The sequence below is a fragment of the Rhea pennata genome, chromosome 3, assembly GCF_028389875.1.
Source record: "Rhea pennata isolate bPtePen1 chromosome 3, bPtePen1.pri, whole genome shotgun sequence".
Taxonomy (NCBI): domain Eukaryota; kingdom Metazoa; phylum Chordata; class Aves; order Rheiformes; family Rheidae; genus Rhea; species Rhea pennata.
Genome location: NC_084665.1, coordinates 62,326,492 through 62,347,073, shown reverse-complemented (window position 1 = coordinate 62,347,073; position 20,582 = coordinate 62,326,492). Strand labels below are relative to the sequence as shown.

The window sequence follows — 20,582 nt, the reverse complement described above, 5'->3', positions numbered from 1 at the left end:
CAGAATATATATTCATATTTCTTTTACAAAAGGAAAAAATTAAGCATGATGAAATTAAGATCAACATTTCCAAATGTGTCTGCTTAGCTACTTGCTACTTATACTTAGTTTGCTGTCTTGTTTATGATTAGCCTAGTTTATGATGGAGAGCCTTTCAGGACAATGTTCCTGAATGTTCCAACTGTTCCACAGTTTCCTATTGGCACAGTCTTCAAATGAAGATACTCAGGATGAACGTATCTCAAGGTGAGCACCTGAAAAATTGAGATGCATTGAAATAGATACAATGGACAAAAAACATTAGATAATCTCAAAATTGTAATGAAAATCAAGCTCTGAAATTATTCTGTAGGTATAAGTGGACAAACTTTCAGTCATAAAATACCTTCTTCAGGGGCCATAAAGCTATACTAGTTGATAAGAAAGAATGCTGTCACTCTCCCTGAACCTTACCTCATTTATACACCTAGATTATCATGGCTACAATACCATTAGCATTGCAATGGAGTATGCATAACATTTTAGATTCTACACCTCTGGTTTTGCCATTGCGTGCTCTCAGTGCACAGCTGTATTTGTTACTCCTAAGAAAGGAATAATTACTGGGAGGCAGTGTTCGTCTTAACCACTTTGGAACTAATTTTCAAGTGATATTCATCTAAAGGATAATTAATTTTTTTCATTTAACATCACTTTCCAGTTCTTGATCTGCTTCCTGCCTAACATGCTCTAGGTGACCCTGCTTGAGCAGGGGGGTTGGACTAGATGATCTGCAGAGGTCCCTTCCAACCTCAGCCATTCTGTGATTCTGTGATACTTCTGTTTTACTTTTTGCTTTTTTGATGTCTTCCTTGTTCTGATTTAATCAAATATAAATGATACTCAGGACATAATGATACCTGTCTACATAATGATTAAACTTGCATATAAAGTATGATCCCACAAGCAACACAGTGTCAGAGCCTGAATGCTTGTTGTTTTGCGAAACTTTAAAGATTAATGAGAGGACACTTTAATGTCTAGATATTTCTTATCTCTACACTGTGTTGTCTAAATGTATTCCTGCTGAAATACCATTTATTTCTGCTGATATGAGACATTTCATTAGTACTTTCAATCCAGACCTGTAGGACAGTGACAAAAAGCTTCTCTGTTTGAAAGATTTTTCATCTTGTAACTTGTCTTAAAGTGGCAAATGGCATTAATATTTGAAAGGTTTAAACATTACGTATGAAGAGTTTGGGAGCCCAGAGGTCTGTTTTGGTCCTTACAGAAAAGGTTTGTGGAAGAAAAGAATGGAGTAAAGTACTTTAAAAACATATATAATTAAGCAGAAAACAGTTGTTTCATGAAAGCATGTAGTTTATTCACTTTTAATCAATCAGAGTCTATGACAGATATATTTTATAACTTCACGTTTTATTGCATGCTGCTGTGCAAAAAGAAACCCCACACCTAAAAGTATATCAAATCAAAAATACATCATTATATCTTACATCCTGTTCGTGCCTTATTCCCACAGCACTCATGAGAGTGCATCTGGATTACTGTGTCCAGTATGAGGCTCAGCAGTATCAAAAAACAAAACAAAACAAAACAAAACCCAAACCACTGACAAACTGGAGGGAGTACGGTGACAGGCCAGTAAGATGAGTGGGTGGTTGGAGCACCTGGCATATGGAGAGAGGGTGAGGGAGCTGTATTTGTTTAGCCTAGAGAAGGCTAAGGGAGTTTTAGTTGTTCTTCTCAGACATGCATAAGTGCCAAGAGGCAACAGTCACAATGTGCAACATGCCAACTGATTGGAAGAAAAGTATTTGAGCTGGAGCTGGTTGGAGATGCTACAGCCTCTCTAGGCATCCTTGGTGTTATACAAAACTCAGCTGGGCAAAGGCCCTGAGCAACAGGGCCTAACATTGAAGCTCTCCTTGCACTGAGCCCGAGGTTGAATTAGGTAAGCTAGAGATATCCCTTTTAGCCTACGCTGCAGTGCTATGTTCTGCTTTTTACTCTTCAGCTACTGCAGTTCTGCATATTCTGCTCACAGATAGAGGATGCAAAAAGGAGACATTGATAGTGCAATTTGTCAGCCGGGTTAAGCCAATTTAAATCCATGCTGCTGCTGAAAGAATCCAGACTACCTCCCTTTCCACTCTTCCCCAGTTATCTCAGCTGTGTTTGTTTGCTTCCACTGCCTCCTGTACCGGCACCAGTTTTGTGATAAGCGGATCACAAACCTGGCTGCGCTGCAAATTAGTACAGCAAAAATGTAAAAGAAAAAGTAATTTTTATTTTTCCTTCAAGGCTACCACTTGGACTTGTGTTTTAGCATTGTGATTACTATTGAGAAAGCACGCTGAAGTAGAGGAAATACATGCAGCCACTTTTTCGGAAGACTTCTTAAAATATCAATAGCCACCTTTTTCATTTCAGCTGTGGTTTCACTACATTGACTTTCAGGTCTGGGAAGTAAACCAAGCTTGTCTCTTTTGTCTAGTTAAGTTCAGTTTTGTGATGAACCTTTTCTTCTTCAGAATGGAGAGCACCAGTGTGCAAACAGAACTCCATTGAAATCAGAAGAATTTGCACTACAAATCAGCAGCAGAGTAGCAGAGTTGATGGTGAAAGATTTAGGAGGTCCATAGATCATGTAACTGGGAGCTCTTTTGATCATTGTATACATGATGGTATCTACTTAAGTATTGAAAAGTGGAAGTTTATCAGCATGAATGAAGAGCTCTGTAAATTGTACAGGACATGGGGAAATTTTGGTGCAAGAGAACGTACACTGTGTTAACTAACTGGACAGAAGCCCCACTCTGAGTCCAATCACAAATCTTTGTATTTACTAGTTCTTTTTGGCAAAAAGCGATTAACATAATTGATTTTGCTAAGTGCTTAATGTATTTTGTGCTAAGTAGCATCTTCTACATAACCTGAAAAACATGTCATTTTTTATTTCATTGTTTCAATAATGTCCTGCTAGATAACCCTATTTTACATAACTAAGCTTTTATAAAGCAAAAGCTACTATGATATTTAATAGTGAGAAAAAATCAGCTAATAAACACACAAGCCTATTTTAATATTTTAAGTTATATAAACTACAGTATTTCAGTGCCTGTACATTTTGTAGAGGGTAAATATATAAAATTAAATGCATATCTTGGTGAGCAGAACTTAAATCTTGGGAACTTCTGATATTTTTTCATTGTACAATAGATTGATTTTTTTTTCCCTCTAAGGAGTAGATACGCTCTATTTTTAATAAGATTTTAATTATCCATCCTGCTTCACTGTAAAATTTCATTTATTTGAATGGAATTATACAGATATAGTGATGTAGGGAATTAATTTTCAGATTTTCAAAGCTTTTATACTCTTTTGCACATTCAGTATATTAACTTCTATTTGTAAATCCCAGGTTATGACCATTTTACCAACCACCACAGTATTTATGCTTATTTTTCCCCTAAAAATGAAACTCTGGGAATCATATAATATCTGCCAATCTCAACTTTCACCTAAAAAATAGCAAGTCTGGTTCTCAAATAAAAGGAGATGAAAAGAAAGTAAATCTGGGCAACATGAATTGTAAGAGTTTTAAAAATAAATGAGAGGTTCCCAAATATTTTCCCCAAAGGTTTCCCAATAAATTTCATGCAAGAGTTTCACCCATTAGGACTTCCTAAGATCTAAAATACAAATTTGAGTACTTTACTCAACAGAATTGGCACAAGTATAGCTCCCAGAATTTTATGCTGAGAAAGAAGAATGTATCTAAATATTGATTAATCTCCATAAAGTGAAGATTTGGAGTACATCTTCAAGGCAAAGTCAGTTCATAGTTTTGCTTAGGTGTTATTATTGTTTACCCTCCTATTCACATGCAGAGATTTTTTTTTCCAAGTTGGGCTGTACTTTCCATCTTGAGATAGTGGCCTGTTTGAGGCTAGATACATCACGCATTCGTGGTGATTCCCTAGTAATGGTAGTGGTAGTAGGAGTGGTCTGGAACAACTAATATACATGCTTACCCCTGGTGCCTTCCTTTAATTCACCTTCTACCTTGGCCAGAAATACAGATTACCTCCCCATATAGTTCCATACAGAGAAAAAGCAGGGATAAATCATGCTGTTCTGCAGGACTACCTTTGAGGGGCTGTGTCCCCAGAAATCCCCCAAATAGACAGGGTGCCAGCCCCAGTGGCATCGTGAATTAGCTTTACAGTGCGGATAGTGAAAGCCTATCTTCACATGCTTGAAGACTATTTCATTGTCAAGAAACCCCAGACCTATAGAAAGATATTAATTTGCTTTTAAACTATGTATGTAAGGTACAGAATCAATTACCTCTGTGTATGTGTTTTCAGTGAGGTTGGAATTGGAAATGAAAACCATTTGGGACTGCATTTACCCTGCCTCAGATGGCCGTTTTAGGAAAAACAGCTATCCTTCTATTTCTTGGGGATATAAACCCAGTACTAACAGAGGCTGAAAGGATGCATTTACTTGGCAAGTTGCCCCTTGTTGCTAGCTAACTGACACAGCAGAAGAAACTTGCTTTTCTAACTTGAGAAAGAAATGAAAGAATATTCATACAAAATAGAAAACCTACCAGAAATCCTCTTCCACCAGCTACTGAGTCAGAGGTGTATTTACATTACAAAATGGGATGTGTGTATGAATGTGTCTGTGCATGTGTATATCTTATATGCAGGAAGTAAATCCTGGCCTGAGAGCATTTTAGACAGTATGATGATCACTGTGTTTATTGATTATTCTCTTAAAAGGGCTACAACTTGATAGATACTTATGCAGATGAAGAAAGAATTTCTTTTTAATAAGGCTGAATGTTAGATATTAGAAAGAACTTGCATTGATTTAACTGACTTTTGGATAAGCTTTTTGAAATAGGTGCTTGTTACAGATTTGACAGGACTTTACCACGCTGTGCTTTGATAAAAGCTTTATGTGCTTTATGTGACTGTATTATGCTAGCAGCTGAAAGATTATTATTAACAGCAAATACCGGTAACATCAAAAAAGATGGTGGACTAGATATGGAAGTATTTGTGCCAATGTGGGAATGATGTTCCGAATTTTTTCCTTTAGCAACATATTTTTCCATGCTGTATGTCATAAAATCTGTTTTCCGTGCACTTGTTATATACTTTCTGCCTAAAGGGCTTTCAAAGTAAAAACAAACAGAAAATGGCATAATCTCAAGGGTTTTTTTTTCCTCTCTCACCCTAACCCTAGGGCAGCAATTTATATCTTGGCATGAAGTAGATGCCACTTCAAAGCTCCACTGTTGAGAGTATATACAAGGGGGACAGAAGGCATTTATAGCTCTTAATAGGTCAGAGAAAAACTAAAGTTCAGAATTCTATTGAGCGTCTCTTGGAAGACCAAAACTAAAAATTGGAGAATATCCAGAATCTCAAATTACTCTTTAAATGATAGAATGGGTTCTTAAGACATCTTGAGGTTTGTAGTTGCTGAATGTTGCTAAGTATTCTCTTTTGAGAGGGTGAGCAAGGAGAGAGCGAAACTGCTTTTTGAGGGAAACAGTTATGATTATTGTTATTATTTGTATTGGGCTAAAAATACAGTAGTTTATGGGATTTTTGGGACAAATAAGATTTACTTAAGTAAATGAGAGCTACAGGTCAAGATTGCACACAGTAGGATAAATGCATATGCTTTCTGACACGTAGCTTTGAAGCCAGTGGAAATTTATTTTTTGGCTGCAGTAAAGGAAGGATTTTGACTGAGGATTTTTTACTGGAGTAGAATATTTGGGAGTTGAGCCTGCCTCACCTCAGCTTTCCTCAGCAAATAAGGATTGACAACCAATTACACTCTCAGTCAGGACTGCCTTGTTTGTATAATGAGTAACAATATGCATATATGTATAGATAAAGAAATTATTTCCATATGCTCATAGTTTAGTATTATAAACGGTTTGTTAAAACACTATATACATGCACACATTTATATATACACACATTATAGAGGATATATGCTTATGCATATATACATATATATACTTGAGAGAAAAATTTTATAGTAATAACATCATGTGGTTAAGCTTAGGGATGTGCACATGACAGTGGTAGAGCTAACAGTATATATTTGTTCCAGGGTAGTACTTGTCTTTTGCTCCTGAGTCAGGAATAGATAGTAACTTGTAAGATCAGAGATTGTGAGAATGAAGGTCAGTAGGAATAGAGATAGAGGTGTACTGATGGGGGAATTGAATGAATGATGTATTGTGACAAGTTCTACTAGAAGAAGAAGGAAGAGAGGTAGGTCTGGAAATGGAAAATAAGAAATTTAAACTCTTTCATGTGAAAGAGAAAGACCCAGCAGGGGTCATCACAGAGGTGATGAGAGGAAGGAGCATATGTGGCAGTGTGGTTAGACTACCAGCCCAGAAATACAGTAACTGAACTTAGATTTTTAATAGTCTGATAACTGAGCAATAAGTAGTCATTATAATCAAGATAAGAAATGATCAGGAATGTATATTCTAACTGCTTCAGCTTTAGACTGATTTACTGTAATGAAAACTTTCTTATGATTACTCTTTCAGGCAGCTGAGTGCTTTGTGCTGCTCTCCTATGTGCTCAGTGCTTTCCCAAGTACAAAAAACCTCAGCACCTAGACAGCATCCAAGAAGAGGAGAAAGCAACCTGTGCTATATAGTAAAGAAATGGGCAGTATGCAGGGAGGTAGAGAAATTCCAAGCAGAAGAGAGAGGAATGCAGGAGACTGAAGGAACAGAAATAAATGGGTTGATAGAGGGGACAGAAGATGGAAGGGTCAAAAAAGTACAGAAGGTGAATATAGGCAGAAGAAGGTGATGGACGCAGCTAAGGCTGAAGCAGAGGATAGAAGTGCATGCCAGAAGTTAGTGAGCATGGGCAAACAGCCTTGTAAGCACCAAACCACAGTCTCTTCGCCGTTCTGAACCCAGGAGACTGAACTATTTCTAAGGTGACAAATAGTGATACCAATCCCAGGTGGTGGTTCAGATAAATGATCACTGTTCTCAGAGTTATTTGTGTGGTTAGCTCAGAGGTAACAGATGGCCCATACTCATGGGTTCAGTCCTGCTGATGAGACATTTTGGACCATAAATAAGCAATTCAGCCAGAATTCCTTTTTTTTTTTTTTTTTTTTTTTTTTTTTGAATGAATTATCATAACTTTAATGAGAGAAGTTGCACCTGAAAAAGTACTTCAAATTTCACATGTGTCAGTATGTTTGATAAATTGATCTTTATCTCCCTGTACTGTGAACTGCCCATCTATACAGAGATGATAACCCCTTTGCATCTCATGTGGATGGCAAGGAGAACATAATGTCTTTAGAGCACTCAGATCTCTGGGATGACAATGCTGCCATTTGGGAAAATTAATAATTTTCTGTTCAGGTTAAGGTATGGGTTGTGGGCCACAAATGAGGTCTGGGCCACAAATTGAAACGTAAGGTGAAAAATTTAAGCACAGGATTTGTTCATTAAACATAGTGCCTGTATCCTAAATGAAGCAGAGGTACCAAAGGGAAAATATGTAAGAACAAGCAGATAGAAGCTGTACCATCTGCACAGTCAGAGAAACTGAATGAAGATTGCTGTCAACCTTCATTCAAGCATTTCCTAACTTCTGAAAGCTTATCTTTGTAACATGAACATTATTTTAAGGTATTTGCTGAGCATAACAGTAGTCTAGTGTGGATAGCTCAACTGAATAGTTTGGGGCCCTTAAAACCCTGCACTATTGGGCTCTGATAATCAAAGTATTAGACTGTGTAGTGAAATGTATTACATAGTCCAATGTCTATAATACACAGTAAATGATAATGATGAGTCCGCCTTGGCTAAAAAGCATGCAGTTTCATTTCAATTTAAATACAATCATTTTGTTTGTAAGAATTATGATATTCATAGTGAGCACTAACATAATTTTTGATATTCTTTCCATTAATCAAATACAATTTTTTAAAATTGTACAAGCTACAGATAGAGCTAGCTGAGCTTAGTCGGTTTAAATTAAAAAAACACGTAGATAACATTTTAGATGATTAAGAATTGGGGCTTAAGACTCTTATCTGTTCATAAATTTTCTGATTTGTAAAATGTGAATAGTTAGGTGAAAGACATATTATGAAGCCTATGTAATATTAATAAAATGCTTTGAGGTCCTCTAGGGAAAGTGCAAGGATCACAGAATCGCGGGATGGGTAAGGTTGGAAGGGACCTCTGGAGATCATCTAGTCCAACCTCCTTGCACAAGCAGGGTCACCTAGAGCATGTTAGACAGGATTGCATCCAGGCGGGCCTTGAAGAGCTCCACAGAAGGAGACTCCACAACCTCTCTAGGCAACCTGGTCCAGTGCTCTGTCACTCTCTCGGTGAAGAAATTACTCCTTACATTCATGTGGAACTTCCTATGGTTCAGTTTTTGCCTGTTGCCTCTAGTCCTTTTGCAAAGGACAACTGAAAAGAGTTTATACCCATCCTGTTGACATCCTCCCTTCAGGTACTTACATACATTGATAAGATCCCCCCTAAGTCTTCTCTTCTGCAGGCTAGGAGTTAATGTCCTTCAACACCAAAGGACATTTTTCATGACTCTTCATTTTTTAATTCAGTAAAGTTGTTAATTCAGTGTTGTGGAACTGGAAGAAAAAAAATATTCTGAGAAACGGAATGAAACAGATAGGGGATCTGATTAGATGTTATTGAACTTGATGGAAAGAACATCACTGTTTTCAAGTAGTACTGACTGGATTAAGTCCCATAAAGAAATGTATGAGAGGTCATCTCATTTCACTCCACCAAGAAGGCAGATGTAAAAAGGAAGCAGAAGGCAAAAACAGTAAGAAGTAAACTACTTGTTTAGTTTATTTAAATTGAAATAATAGTAAGAAGATCTGTATTTCCAGCAACAAACAAATACAAAGTGTATGTATCATGTTCACCTTTAGAGTCTAAGTGAAAGCAGATTTCATTCTGCTCATAAATAAACTTGCTTTCTGGAACGGTTAAGACCCCAGCCCTCCAAAAATGCCTGTCCACATGGCCCTCTTACTTGATAGCCCCTCATTCTCTTGAATGTAAGCCTTTGTAGGAGTAGGTGTTCACCATGAAACTCTTTGCAAGAATAGGGCACACTGCAGTGTCTTGTTTGCCATGCCAATATCTTGTGTTACACCCAGTTTTGAGGTATATACCTTAAAACTCAATGTAGAAAAATTCTGGGAGCTATTATTTGATTTGGGATTGGGACTCAAGGCAGCCTAAGTTCATCTAAATACTGTGAGCAGTAATTCCTTCAGCCATCTGAGTTCAGCCAGCCTGTGTTTGTGAGTCAGCAGCAGTTACTTACTGCTGGCACAGATGTTTGTCAACTGTTACACATTAAGGATAAATTTCTCAGAAGTGTCAAAACTGCCTTGATCTGTCTTCACAGTAGCAGTCAGTTCACCATATGGCTGTTGGCTCAAACCAGCATAGCTCAAGAGAGACTGACAACACTTCTTACAGTATTCACTCACATACAGCAATGAGACTTGCACTAAAGAGTAATTGGATTACCACAGTATTTGAATTAGTTGATGAAATAACTAACATCAGCTCATAGCATTAATAGTGCTAAGTCCAACACTGCTGAAGAGCTCTGTGCTCTCAGCTTGAGCTCCAAACGTAGCTTGGATTTGGGTGTTTGCAAGTAAAAATGGGAGGTTAATTTTGACTAACAATGCAATGAAGACATGATTTTGCATCAGCGATATTCGTATTTTTGGACCATGTGCCATGAGTCCTTAAGACATTACAGTGACTTGGGCTTTTGGGGGTGTGGTGAAGTGGGGACTTACTTTGTTTTGGCATCTGTAAATGCTTTTCCCTAGAAAACTGTTCAACATTTTTCCCGTGAGAAATAAACATATTAATTAAAATGTTTCATGCTACAGACTTTTTTTGAGTTGTATGCTGTTTTTTTTTTTAACCTAAAAACAGGATGCTACATTATTTTCCATGACAGCCAACCAGCCCGAATGAGGATGTCATTCCCGTTTAAGGTTATGTAGCAGGATATACTAACTTCTGTTTAAGGTTATTTTTCCTTTAAAACAGTTAGCATGTCACATTCTGTGAGCAGCTTTATGACTTGACTGAGGATGTTGCTTGCTCTGAGCAGGTATTGTCTCTCCCAACTCAAAACATCTACAGTGTAGATGGAGATATCTCCAGGTGAGCTAGTCACTCCAGTCAGTGGAAAGAAAGAGGTACTTTTAGGTGTTAAATGTTTATACTATGATGAGTTAAATTACACACTCCTGGGAAGTGCCTTTTTCCATTGACTGTAAAGGGAATGTAGTGGAGCCTAGTTTAGCTGAAGGTATCTGCTCAGATGAATACCACCTTCTGTGCCTGAAATCATAAGAGAATATTTCCAGAGTGTAAGGTAAATGCCCAAACCAACTCTCCTGCAAAATCAGAGGGAAAAAGATATCTTAGGGTTTCTTTTTAAAAAAGTCTTTTTTTCTACATTTTTCACAAGTGCTGTCACTACCAGAATAAATCGATTCTTAACTGTGCTTTTTCTTTAGTGTTGGAAAGGAAGATTTCGACAAGACAAAGCAGAGAGGAGCTGATAAGAAGGGGAGTTCTGAAGGAAATGCCTGAGCAAGGTGATAACAAATTACCTAGAATTTAGTTCTTGAGCGCTAAACATGGATGATAAAGACCCTATTGTATTGTTTCCATGTAGCATAAATAGCTATAAAGATACAAATCTGAGGTGTTTGAGAGAATTTGAGGCAGTTGACAAAGAAGTAAAGGTGGAGATGAGATTTCTGACATACATACACTATGTGACTTTTGATCAGATTGCTAAATATTTTAATGCTCCATGGAGAGTGCAAGTCCTGTGGTTGTTACTTACTGTTTATCAGAAACTTTGGGATTTATCTTTAACCTGTTTTTTGAGTCAAGCTCTGTTTTCTAAGGCAAATGGAAGATGACAGGGAAAATTTTGGCTGAAAAATGAAAGAGCTTGGGGCCCTGCCATCACCCTTTCTGTTTCATTGCTGTAAACCAAAGGAAATAAATCAATAGCTGCCAATTCATATATCAAAAAGTACCAGTGCTGGAATTGATCATACAGATCCAACCACTGTCACACAGACCACATTCACAAATAGCACAAGCATAGAAGTCTGTGGGAAAGACACCGCTTATCTCAAAACAGTGTAAGGTTTATTAACTGGCAGCCAGAATTATTTGTATTTGCAAAAGCCTGAGCAAACTGTATGTAACGCATATATATTGTATGTCTGATTATATTTCTGAAATATTGCTGTTTTGTTTTCATTTCTTCTAGCCCTGTGGTATTGTTTCTAATATTCTTGATCTTGTATAAATCTAGATCTAGTAAAAATCAAGTGATACAAATAATTTTCTATAGCCTAAAATTAAGCCATTCAGTCATTTTACCAAGAAGTCTAATAAGATTTTGCCAGTAAAGAGAACTGAGTGAGAACTTAGTGCTTTCCAAAAATAGTTTTCTTCTAGAAATCGTAGAACTCTGCCTCACCTGAAAAATTGTGAAAATGAACTCATGGATAACTCAGTATTTATATTCCTAACAGCCTCATATACACTGATACTTAGAAATAAAGGGCATGTGACATGTTGACATACGACATCACTGGTCTTTACAGTGTTTATCAGCATAGCTGGCTTCTGAACTTGTCTCTGCCACTGTCTTTGACTTAAAACAAGAAATATAAGCTCTCCATACCTCAGTTTGTCCATCTGTGAATTTATTACATTTTTTACTATATGCTTCACTTCAGAGCTCTGTGACTTTGTTGCCTGACGGTTATGAATTCCATTTAAACTCTTGAGACAGCTAATGCAATGCATTAGCATTTCAGGTTGGTTAAAGCCAATCTGAAGATAAATACTATTGTTTGTGTTAAAAACACGTGTACTTTGGTCATTAGTCTCTTTGACTCTCCACTTTGAATCCATTACAGAGACCATGTAATCTTGTTGGTTCAGAACAAAGGGAGAAAAAGGAATAATTTTCTCTCCCTTCTCCCCTCTTAAGATGATCATCAATCTAGTCTCTGTTACCCACATTACGTGTGCTTCATGTGTCATGAATTTTGTAAGTTTTAAGGAGCAGTTTGAATGACTATGGGGTTGATTTGAAGGTGCTAAAACAGAAGGGTAAGTGGTGTAGAAAAAGAAGGTAGTTAGAAGAAATGACCACGGAGATGAAAGCTCCATGACAAAATTGCATAGTGTCTTGAAATATGAGAGGTAAGAAATATGAAGAAGTGACAGTATTTTTATGTGGAATGAAGAAGAAAGAGGTGGAAAGTGGCAAGTCCGGAGAGAAGATGTTTGCCAAACCATGACATGAATAGGAGATGAGAAATTTATATGTGAGGCATAGAAGAAAGAATGGATTTGGAAATGTCTGGAAAAAAAATTGAAGCAGTTGAATGTTGCAGTAAGGTAAGAACAAAGCCTGTGCATCAGCTATAGTTGGTGAGAAAAGGTTAAGAAAACAGAACTTATTTTTTGCACATCAGGTTGAAGTTAATGTTTGGATGAGACTGATCAGATTAACCCATAGAGTAGCTCAAGGTGGTAAGAGAGGCTACATAATTGTATGGATGTGGGGAAACTGCCAGATATCCAGATCTGATAGCATGCAGCAAGGGAGAAGACGAGAAGAAGAGAAAGGAATTATCACAGTTAAAGAAGCAACAAGAAGAGGAAGCAAAAGAGACTCCAGATAAAGTTTTATTATTTTTGGATGGAAGGTGAAAGAATCTAGTAGGAGGAAAGCAGTCATCTATGCAAGCTGCAGGTTGAGTGCAAGCAAGATAAGACAACAAGTTTTAGAAATGACCTGAGAAGAAAATTATCAGTGATCTTAAAATGTGTGCAATAGAGATCAGAAACAAGTAAATTAGAGAAGAGAGGAAGCTGTGAGCCAGCAAGAGTGTGTAGCATTTTTCGGGAGTATAGAGAAAAACAGAAAGGAGAAAGGAGTTTTCTTCAGGAGAAAAAAATATATATATCTGAGGTCATCTGGGTAAGTAAGTTGAATTGAATTCATCAATTCTAGAAAATTTGGAATGCAAAATTCTAATAATGGTTCATATGTGAAACTGGAGAACCTTACCCTTGCTCAAAATTGGATAATGACTCTGTGACTCTGTGAATTCCTACCTGATTTACTTACTGGGATACATAAAAGTAGTCCTGCAATGCAATTCTGCCCCTAATTGTCCAGAGATGGGGCCTATTGGACTACACTGCAGCTCCATTTTGGTCTGTGCACATGTTTCCTTGCTCTGTAAACCAAGATCCAAGGAGGAGGAGAATGGGGTGCTAATGTGCCCCGAGCTCACATCCCTAGATGGATTCACAAAGCTGGACTTGAAAACTCACATGCACTTCCAGGCCCACCACTGGAGAGGTTTCCAAGAAAGAACCTGGAAACATGTAGAGTTCCTTTAAAGAATTACTTTTCAGAGCAAATCTACAGCCTGATGTTTTATATTTCAGTAAGTCCTTCTGCTTTGTTTCCATAGAAATTTAAAAGCAGAGATGTTGTGTGTTGTCAGTAGGTGCAACAGAAGCAGTTAAATTAGACAATGGCTTTTTTGATTTTCATTTCAGATGGCAATGTCACAGTAAATTTTGAAACTTCAAATGGACACACCATAGCTATTGGTGAAGAAACCATCCTGGAAGAAAACATTGTAAAAGCCAGTGGAGATAATGGTACTTTATCAGAGAAAGAATCTGCATTGACAGGAAAAGAAGACGATCAAAAAGGTAAACAAACACATTCTTCACAACTTGTTTTTCACCTACTTAAATTATTAACACATTCTTCCGTTCACACCAATACATGCTGTGAATTCTGTTCTGCCACAAGGCTGCCAGCAGAACCTGCCAAGAAGATAGACTTCTGAAACATCATTTTTTCATCACTGGTAGGCATGCATTTTACTGTGACTATAGAAAGGTCATAAAGGGAAGCATGGTCTTAGCATGAAAATGTGTGCAGGGCTGTTTGAGTTCTAAGTTCGGTGTGAACCTTTCCTTATAGCCATGAGCAAGCCTTGGTTCCAGGTTTTCCTTTTGCAAAAGGAAACAATAAACAATTGGCTATTAGACTGAATAGTCCTTCCAATATATTCTAGTAACCTCTACCTAGTGATTCCAGTATATTCTAATAACCTCTACCCCTCAACTGGAGGTTGAGAGGGTCAGGTCAGCTAATTCAAGAATCTGAGTTCTTCTCTGAGCTATGTAAATTGCTTGAGTATGTAAAAAGTACTAGGCATCTAAGGAGGACTGCCTTTCTTTTGAGATTTCTAGGACTTTTGTCTCCCAGCAAGCCAGAAATACAAGATTAACCTTTTTTTATGACATTTGAATACATCTACCTTTTGATGACAACTAGAATGCGACACGTATGGGAGAGAAAAAGAGTAATAAAAGCCATGTAAAATTCCTGTAAAATGTTTCAGGATAACTTTGGGATAAATCAACTCAATTATTATTTTATTCATCCCTAAATGCAACCTTCCGCAACTGTCAAGCCTTGGGGGTTTTCCTAAGATAACATTTCTTCAGAAATATGTAGCTGTTTTGGAATCTCATCTGGCTGACTCTGCAGAATGTAGAAATCTAATGAAAAATAGAAGGTTCAATATCTATTCCAAATGTATTATCTTCTGCACTTCCTGTATAATGTTGTCCTTACAGAGAGAAAATCAAAATTATTGCTCTACAGGAGGGGACTGAGTACAGAAAAATATGTAACTATCAAACTACCATCACTCAAGTCCTTCTCAAAAAATATGTATGGAGGAGAGAAAGATATGGGTTCTTCATATTCTATGGCTTCTTAAAATGTCAATATGGCCATATTGAATATGCAAAGCACTTTGAATATAGTTTTCCCCTTGCATCTAAACATTAAGTTTTTCCAGCTGTATGTATTTTGAGTCCCCTGAAAAAGATTAAGGTAGATTTATTCCAGAATAAGAATCACACAGAGGTGTTAAGGAATGATTCCACATATCAGCAACTCTTTCACCCAGTACAAAATCCAGTATATCTCACTGCAGAGTGAAGATAAGTTAGTCTGTTAGACTTAGTTGAAGAGCATCCACTGCATCACGCAGATACACCTCACTTACCAGGGTAATCTTCAGTGACTTTTTATGGCAGATGTGGTAGGTATGCATTGCACTCGTTGGCAGATCAAGAAAGTAACCACCGAAGAGATGTTAACTAATCCTCACAGAGCATCAAAATCAGAGCTGAAACAGGAATGCAGGAATATCTGGCTCACTGTCTTGTGCAGAGACCATAAAGCATGCTGTTGTTTCAGTTCACAGCATCTGTCTATCATAAGAATAGAGGTAGTTGAGGTGGATCAAGACAATCACGAGTAAAGGATTCAGGGAGTTCATCTTTATGGAGGTAATGGTAGGCCTTGTAGAATCAAGAACTGATATGTTGAAATCTTAAAGGAAGTTTTATCCATCTTTTGTGTTTATAAGACCTGAAGAGGAGATTAATTCCTTCTTGCTGTCTTTGTGCAGTGGGTCTTAAAAATGAGCTTCTAATATAAATATGATGATGACTGCTGGAGTTGGAAGTTTAGAAAGAACAAGTATTACAAGCATTGTGATAAAATAGTGAGAGGTGGCACGCATGAGTAATGGAATGTGGACTATGTTAAGAGTTAAGAAAGTTGTTTTAAGTGTCATCCAGAGAAACACAGAACTGACAAGAAAAACAATAGACTCAATCATACAATGTAAAAATGAGTTAAGCAGAAGTGAGTGAAGAAAAGAGCCCTGAAAGCTGTCCCCTGTGCTGCCAGACAGTTCTATAAACTTTATACCCCATCTGCTGCTTGTCAGCTCATAAAGGCTTTTTGTATTTTGCAAAAGATTCCCTTTTATAATTTAATAGTGTAACTGTTGTTGTTTGTCGTCATGATGAGATGTCAGTCATCCAGGCAAGGTATTTAAAAAGAAATTTCTCCTTTATGGCAAGGTAATAAAAGACTGGTGACAGTTTTATGTAAAACAGGTAATTGACTGATGAAGATGAGAAGCCATACACTGGATTTTGTTCCTAGATCACATTATGTGTGTGCTTAGTTGAGTTTGATTTTTTAAAAATTTTTGGGTGCATAAGAAAAGTTGCTAGCATCTTTTCTAGAAAATAAAGAGTGAAACTGTAGCCATTCTCTGTGAGTACCCTGAAAGGGGTACAGAGTAGTGAGTAGACTGGCAGTGCATAGAAACACCCTTGTTCTCAGGGCAGCAGTCTGGAAGGTAGAGTTGTAGCTGGGCTCCTGCTTCCTTTGCAAGTATATGCAGCAGGCACTGCTGACTGCAGCATTCAAGTATCCATATGGGATGTGAGCATGGTAAAGGGAGTCCAATGAGTCTTCCTGTCTCCTGCTCTGCAAAACAGTGTTGGAGAAAAGCAAAAGCCCTATCAGTAGAAAAGCTGTCAAAACTGTAGTTGTTTCTCTCCTTCAGCGTTTTCCCTCCGTGGCAGCGTGCTTCCTGCACTACACACAACCTCCTGGCATGGTGTCAGAGCCTTCTTTTCTCCTTTCCACTCTCCCAAGATGTCTCTGGCCTACAGACATCCTAGAGAACACTGAGTTTGCTTCTGATTCCAGTTTGCAAAGCTAGGTCTTACTCATTTTTATCATAGCAAGATAAAATGAGAGAAATTCACATTTCATTGTTAGCTTGAGCTTGAAGAAATGCCAAGTAACCATTAGCAAAGCACTGTCTCAAAAAAAGTACTAGATTTCATTTTACATGCCAGCCGTCAGTCGTGGTTGATATTTTTCCGATAAATAATTGCATTGCAAGAAGCCAGAGCTCTGTTCTGGATGCTGTGAACAGGGACACAGGCTTCTGAAATGTTCGTATGCCATTCATAACAGAGCAATCCTCTCAGGCTTTCTTATGCCCTTCAGTGAAGGAAACAATTTGCAATTCTGTGTCCAGGTGAATTCTTAGGATTCATAGGTGTATTAGTATGACATCTGGCAAAGGTTTCTGGTTTTAATATGTTGGGTTCAGAGGTTCTTTTGCCTGTTCTTTGTCTGCTCTCCCTTAAATGCTCTTTTTAAATTTAATCTTTTATTTTTTTATGGATAATTGAAAAAAAGAAGGCTAGAGGCATGGGCTTTAGTCTTAAAAGCATGTATGGTTGTTGACCAATGTTCTGGTTTGTATACTAAGGAATGCTCTTCAAACTTGGAAGTTTCTAGGTTCCTTTTCTCAGAGATCTTTGCTTTATTTCCCCAAAACAGAAAAAAAAATAAACTAAAACAACAACAACAAAAAATCCTGCTGAACTTATGCTAAAGATGTTAATCTTCATCATCCAGGGTCTCATATAGGAGCCTGCTTAATCTCAGCAAACTAATTCTGCAACCAGAATTTTTTCATTTATAGAAGAGATATCCTGATGTGGTTCCAGAAGTAAGATTGTAGACATGAATTTAACAGACTAATTATTGAATTATTTGAGTATATCTATATAGGAAGTGTAAAGGAATGTGGAAACCTACATACCCTCTCACTTTCCATGTCTTCCACAGACCAAGATATGGTAAAAGTATACAATTGACCATGCCGATATTTGACATATTCTGTCTTGATTTGATAGTTTATTTTTTATGCAACAGTTAGGCAGTTAGCAATGTCAAATGACAGTCAGTGTCTCTTTTTTATCATGGAACTAATGCAAAATACTTGAATGTCGTTGCTTTAGTTCAGATGTTACACCTGTCCCTTTCCCTCCCTCCTCAGCTATTTTTTCAGCACTGTCTCTGTTGTAAGACCTCTTGCACATGGTGCTGTTGATGTTACGACGTGAGAAAGATCTGGAATCTGCGAATGTATGGGTCTGCTCCTCTGTTTTCAAGGAAGATGAATTCAAAACTAGAATTAGTGCAGAGAGGGCTGCTAAGACCATCGTGAAGCAGCTGTTCTTATTCAGCCTAGCAAAACAGAGCCTGAGCGAGTGTTAATGTAACAAGTTGGTATACAGCCAGAAGAGAGCACAGCTAAAGGACAATGCTGGCACAAAGAGAAATGAATAAATAGTAATAGAAATCAAGGGAAGCTTTCTAACAAGCAGAATGGGTCTTTTCTTGAACAGAGTTTTAGTAGCAGTAGCAGGAACAAAGAAGGAATAGGTTAAAACTGAAGTTTATGAAAGGAATTGTGTGAGATGACCACCTGCATCAGCACAAAAGAGAAACTAGTGAGTCAAAAAACATCGTCTTCTCCTGTGTTAATCAAAACGGAGTTTTCTGAAGAGTCTGGAAAAAGGAATTCTCAAAATAGTTTAATTTTGCAAAGACTTACCCTGCAAAGGTTACCAAATTGCAAGTTATTTTTAACTTCCATTTTACATAGCATTACTTCACTGAGTTATGCTGGACTTCCAAGAAGAGAGTACTTTGAAATTGATGTAGTTTACATGCCCAACTTGCAGCTCTCTTGGTTCTCTGTTTGTAAGCTAGCTTCATATCAGCGCTCTAGCTGTAGAAACAAGAGAATCAGTATTGTATGGCAAAATCCAGGGATTGAAAAACTTGGGTCTTCAATTCGTTAGAAATTTATAACAGTAAAGAAAAAAAAATGCATGTACTGTACAACCCAATTGTGTATGGCTTCTGAAGTTATGTCTGAGATTTTCATAGCTATTCAGAACCACCATTCCATTTGTTCCACAATTGTAAAAGATCCTGTATTTAGCTTCCAAAATAAGTCATCTGATTTCCCAGTGAACATGGCATGCTGGAATCTTTCTGAAACTCATTGAGACTTGAAGAGTCCCTATGAGAGCTGCTGCATACTGAGTATTTTTGTAATCCTGGCCATCATTTAGGTGTTCACATAAGAGCACAGATTTCTTAAAAGTCTGGCCCCAACCACAGTTCCTGGGAACAAGAAAATCTGGTCTCAAACTGAGCTTTCTTGAAAATCTGGCCTTTAGAAAATTTATTCTAAACATAAGCATATTATTGATCCAAATGCTTAATGAGACATTAACATTTTCTCTGCTTTCCTTTTAAAAGAGTAATTTATAGGCAGATTGCTTTTACAGCAGATGTCTTAATCAAAGCAGCAGTGTATAAAAGGTATTACAATCTGATGGTCTTTTGGAGACCTTTTGTTAAGGTCCAATTCATGATGAACAGTTGTCTATATTAAGGAAAACAGCAACAATAAAAATACATTGCAGCTGGTACTGAGGTACCGTGAAGATGGGCTTGAACAAATAGATGGCTTGAACTAATTTGGCAGTCACAGTTGAGATGCCAAAGAAAGAACAGGCACAAAGACCAATGGCCCGTATTCATGTAGAATCCTGTTAGGGAGGTACAAATACAACATAATTGTATCTTGAACCATTTACAGATGTCAGACCATCCCAGTCAGTGTTTGTTCAAGAGCATGCTGCTGTTGCCATTATTATTATCAGTTACTCGTATTACTGCAGTGCTTATCTGTGTAACAGAAGTGTGTCATACAGTGTCTTACATAAACACAGAATAACACAAAAAATGTTCTAATGGACTTGCAGTCTGTGAGAGGACACTGTGGTTAGGGACTGAAAAACAACAGGAGACCAGGCCAGGATAACAAGCCCAATGTCAAAAGCCTAAAAATTGTCAGGTTTAACATCATAGTAAAGGAGAATTTGAAGGAAGATAAGTAGCTTTGTGAGTGTTTACAGAGAGCTCCTTACAACCATGAGGGGCAGCAAAGGAAAATAGTGAAAAGTATCTTCTTCAGACATGGCTTGCCAGCACCAAAAGCTGGTATAATGGGCTGGTCAATTGGGTATCATTAACTTACAAGTAAATGAGAAACAGCAGCTTGGGCAAGATCAGAGTGTGTGCACTCTGGACATTGAGGATTATCAGTTTATATATGATGAGATAAAAAAAGATGGAACTAACAAAAGGGCACCAAGAGGAATAACACAGTCAAAGGAATGGGCAACTATAATCAGTCATTGCCACAATTTCTGTAATTGATATGGGCAAGAAAAGATTCAACAGTCAAGGCCAAAAAAGGGCATTTAGGTAATCCAGATGCAATCACGACTCAGTGAGAGCTGTATCTATCTGAGCAGACAGGAAATGCAAGTCTTGGTGCTGCTGTGTGGAAGGATTCTGCCAGACTTTGATATGATGTACATAACAGTACAGGTCAGAAAGAGATGTTCGAGTTAAAGATGATATCCAAGTGATGGCAAGGTACATCTGTTAAAATTGGTATTATATAAATTGCTAGTTTTAATCAAAACTGAACTCTACAAGCAGGAAACTTGATTAGAATTTTCTGTTCTAATTTTGTTTTTTCTTTATAGTTTTTAATTATTTTTCTAAAGAAAGATTGAAAATCATTAGTTGACAGTTAGTAAGATGTGTTTATTTCTAGCTGAATAAAGGATTGGCCTTAGATTT

General features: G+C 37.4%; 1 protein-coding gene across 3 annotated transcripts in view; it reads left to right on the top strand.

Moving 5' to 3' along the window:
• PHACTR2 (phosphatase and actin regulator 2) overlaps nt 1-20,582 on the top strand; it is an 89,022-nt gene that overhangs the window by 39,148 nt on the left and 29,292 nt on the right. For 2 of the 3 annotated variants that reach the window (XM_062572440.1, XM_062572442.1), the window contains exons 3-4: nt 10,624-10,704; nt 13,718-13,876. In XM_062572440.1, coding sequence (XP_062428424.1) covers nt 10,624-10,704; nt 13,718-13,876 — 240 coding nt within the window. The remainder of the gene's footprint in view (nt 1-10,623; nt 10,705-13,717; nt 13,877-20,582) is intronic. The other variant, XM_062572441.1, reaches the window with a different exon arrangement.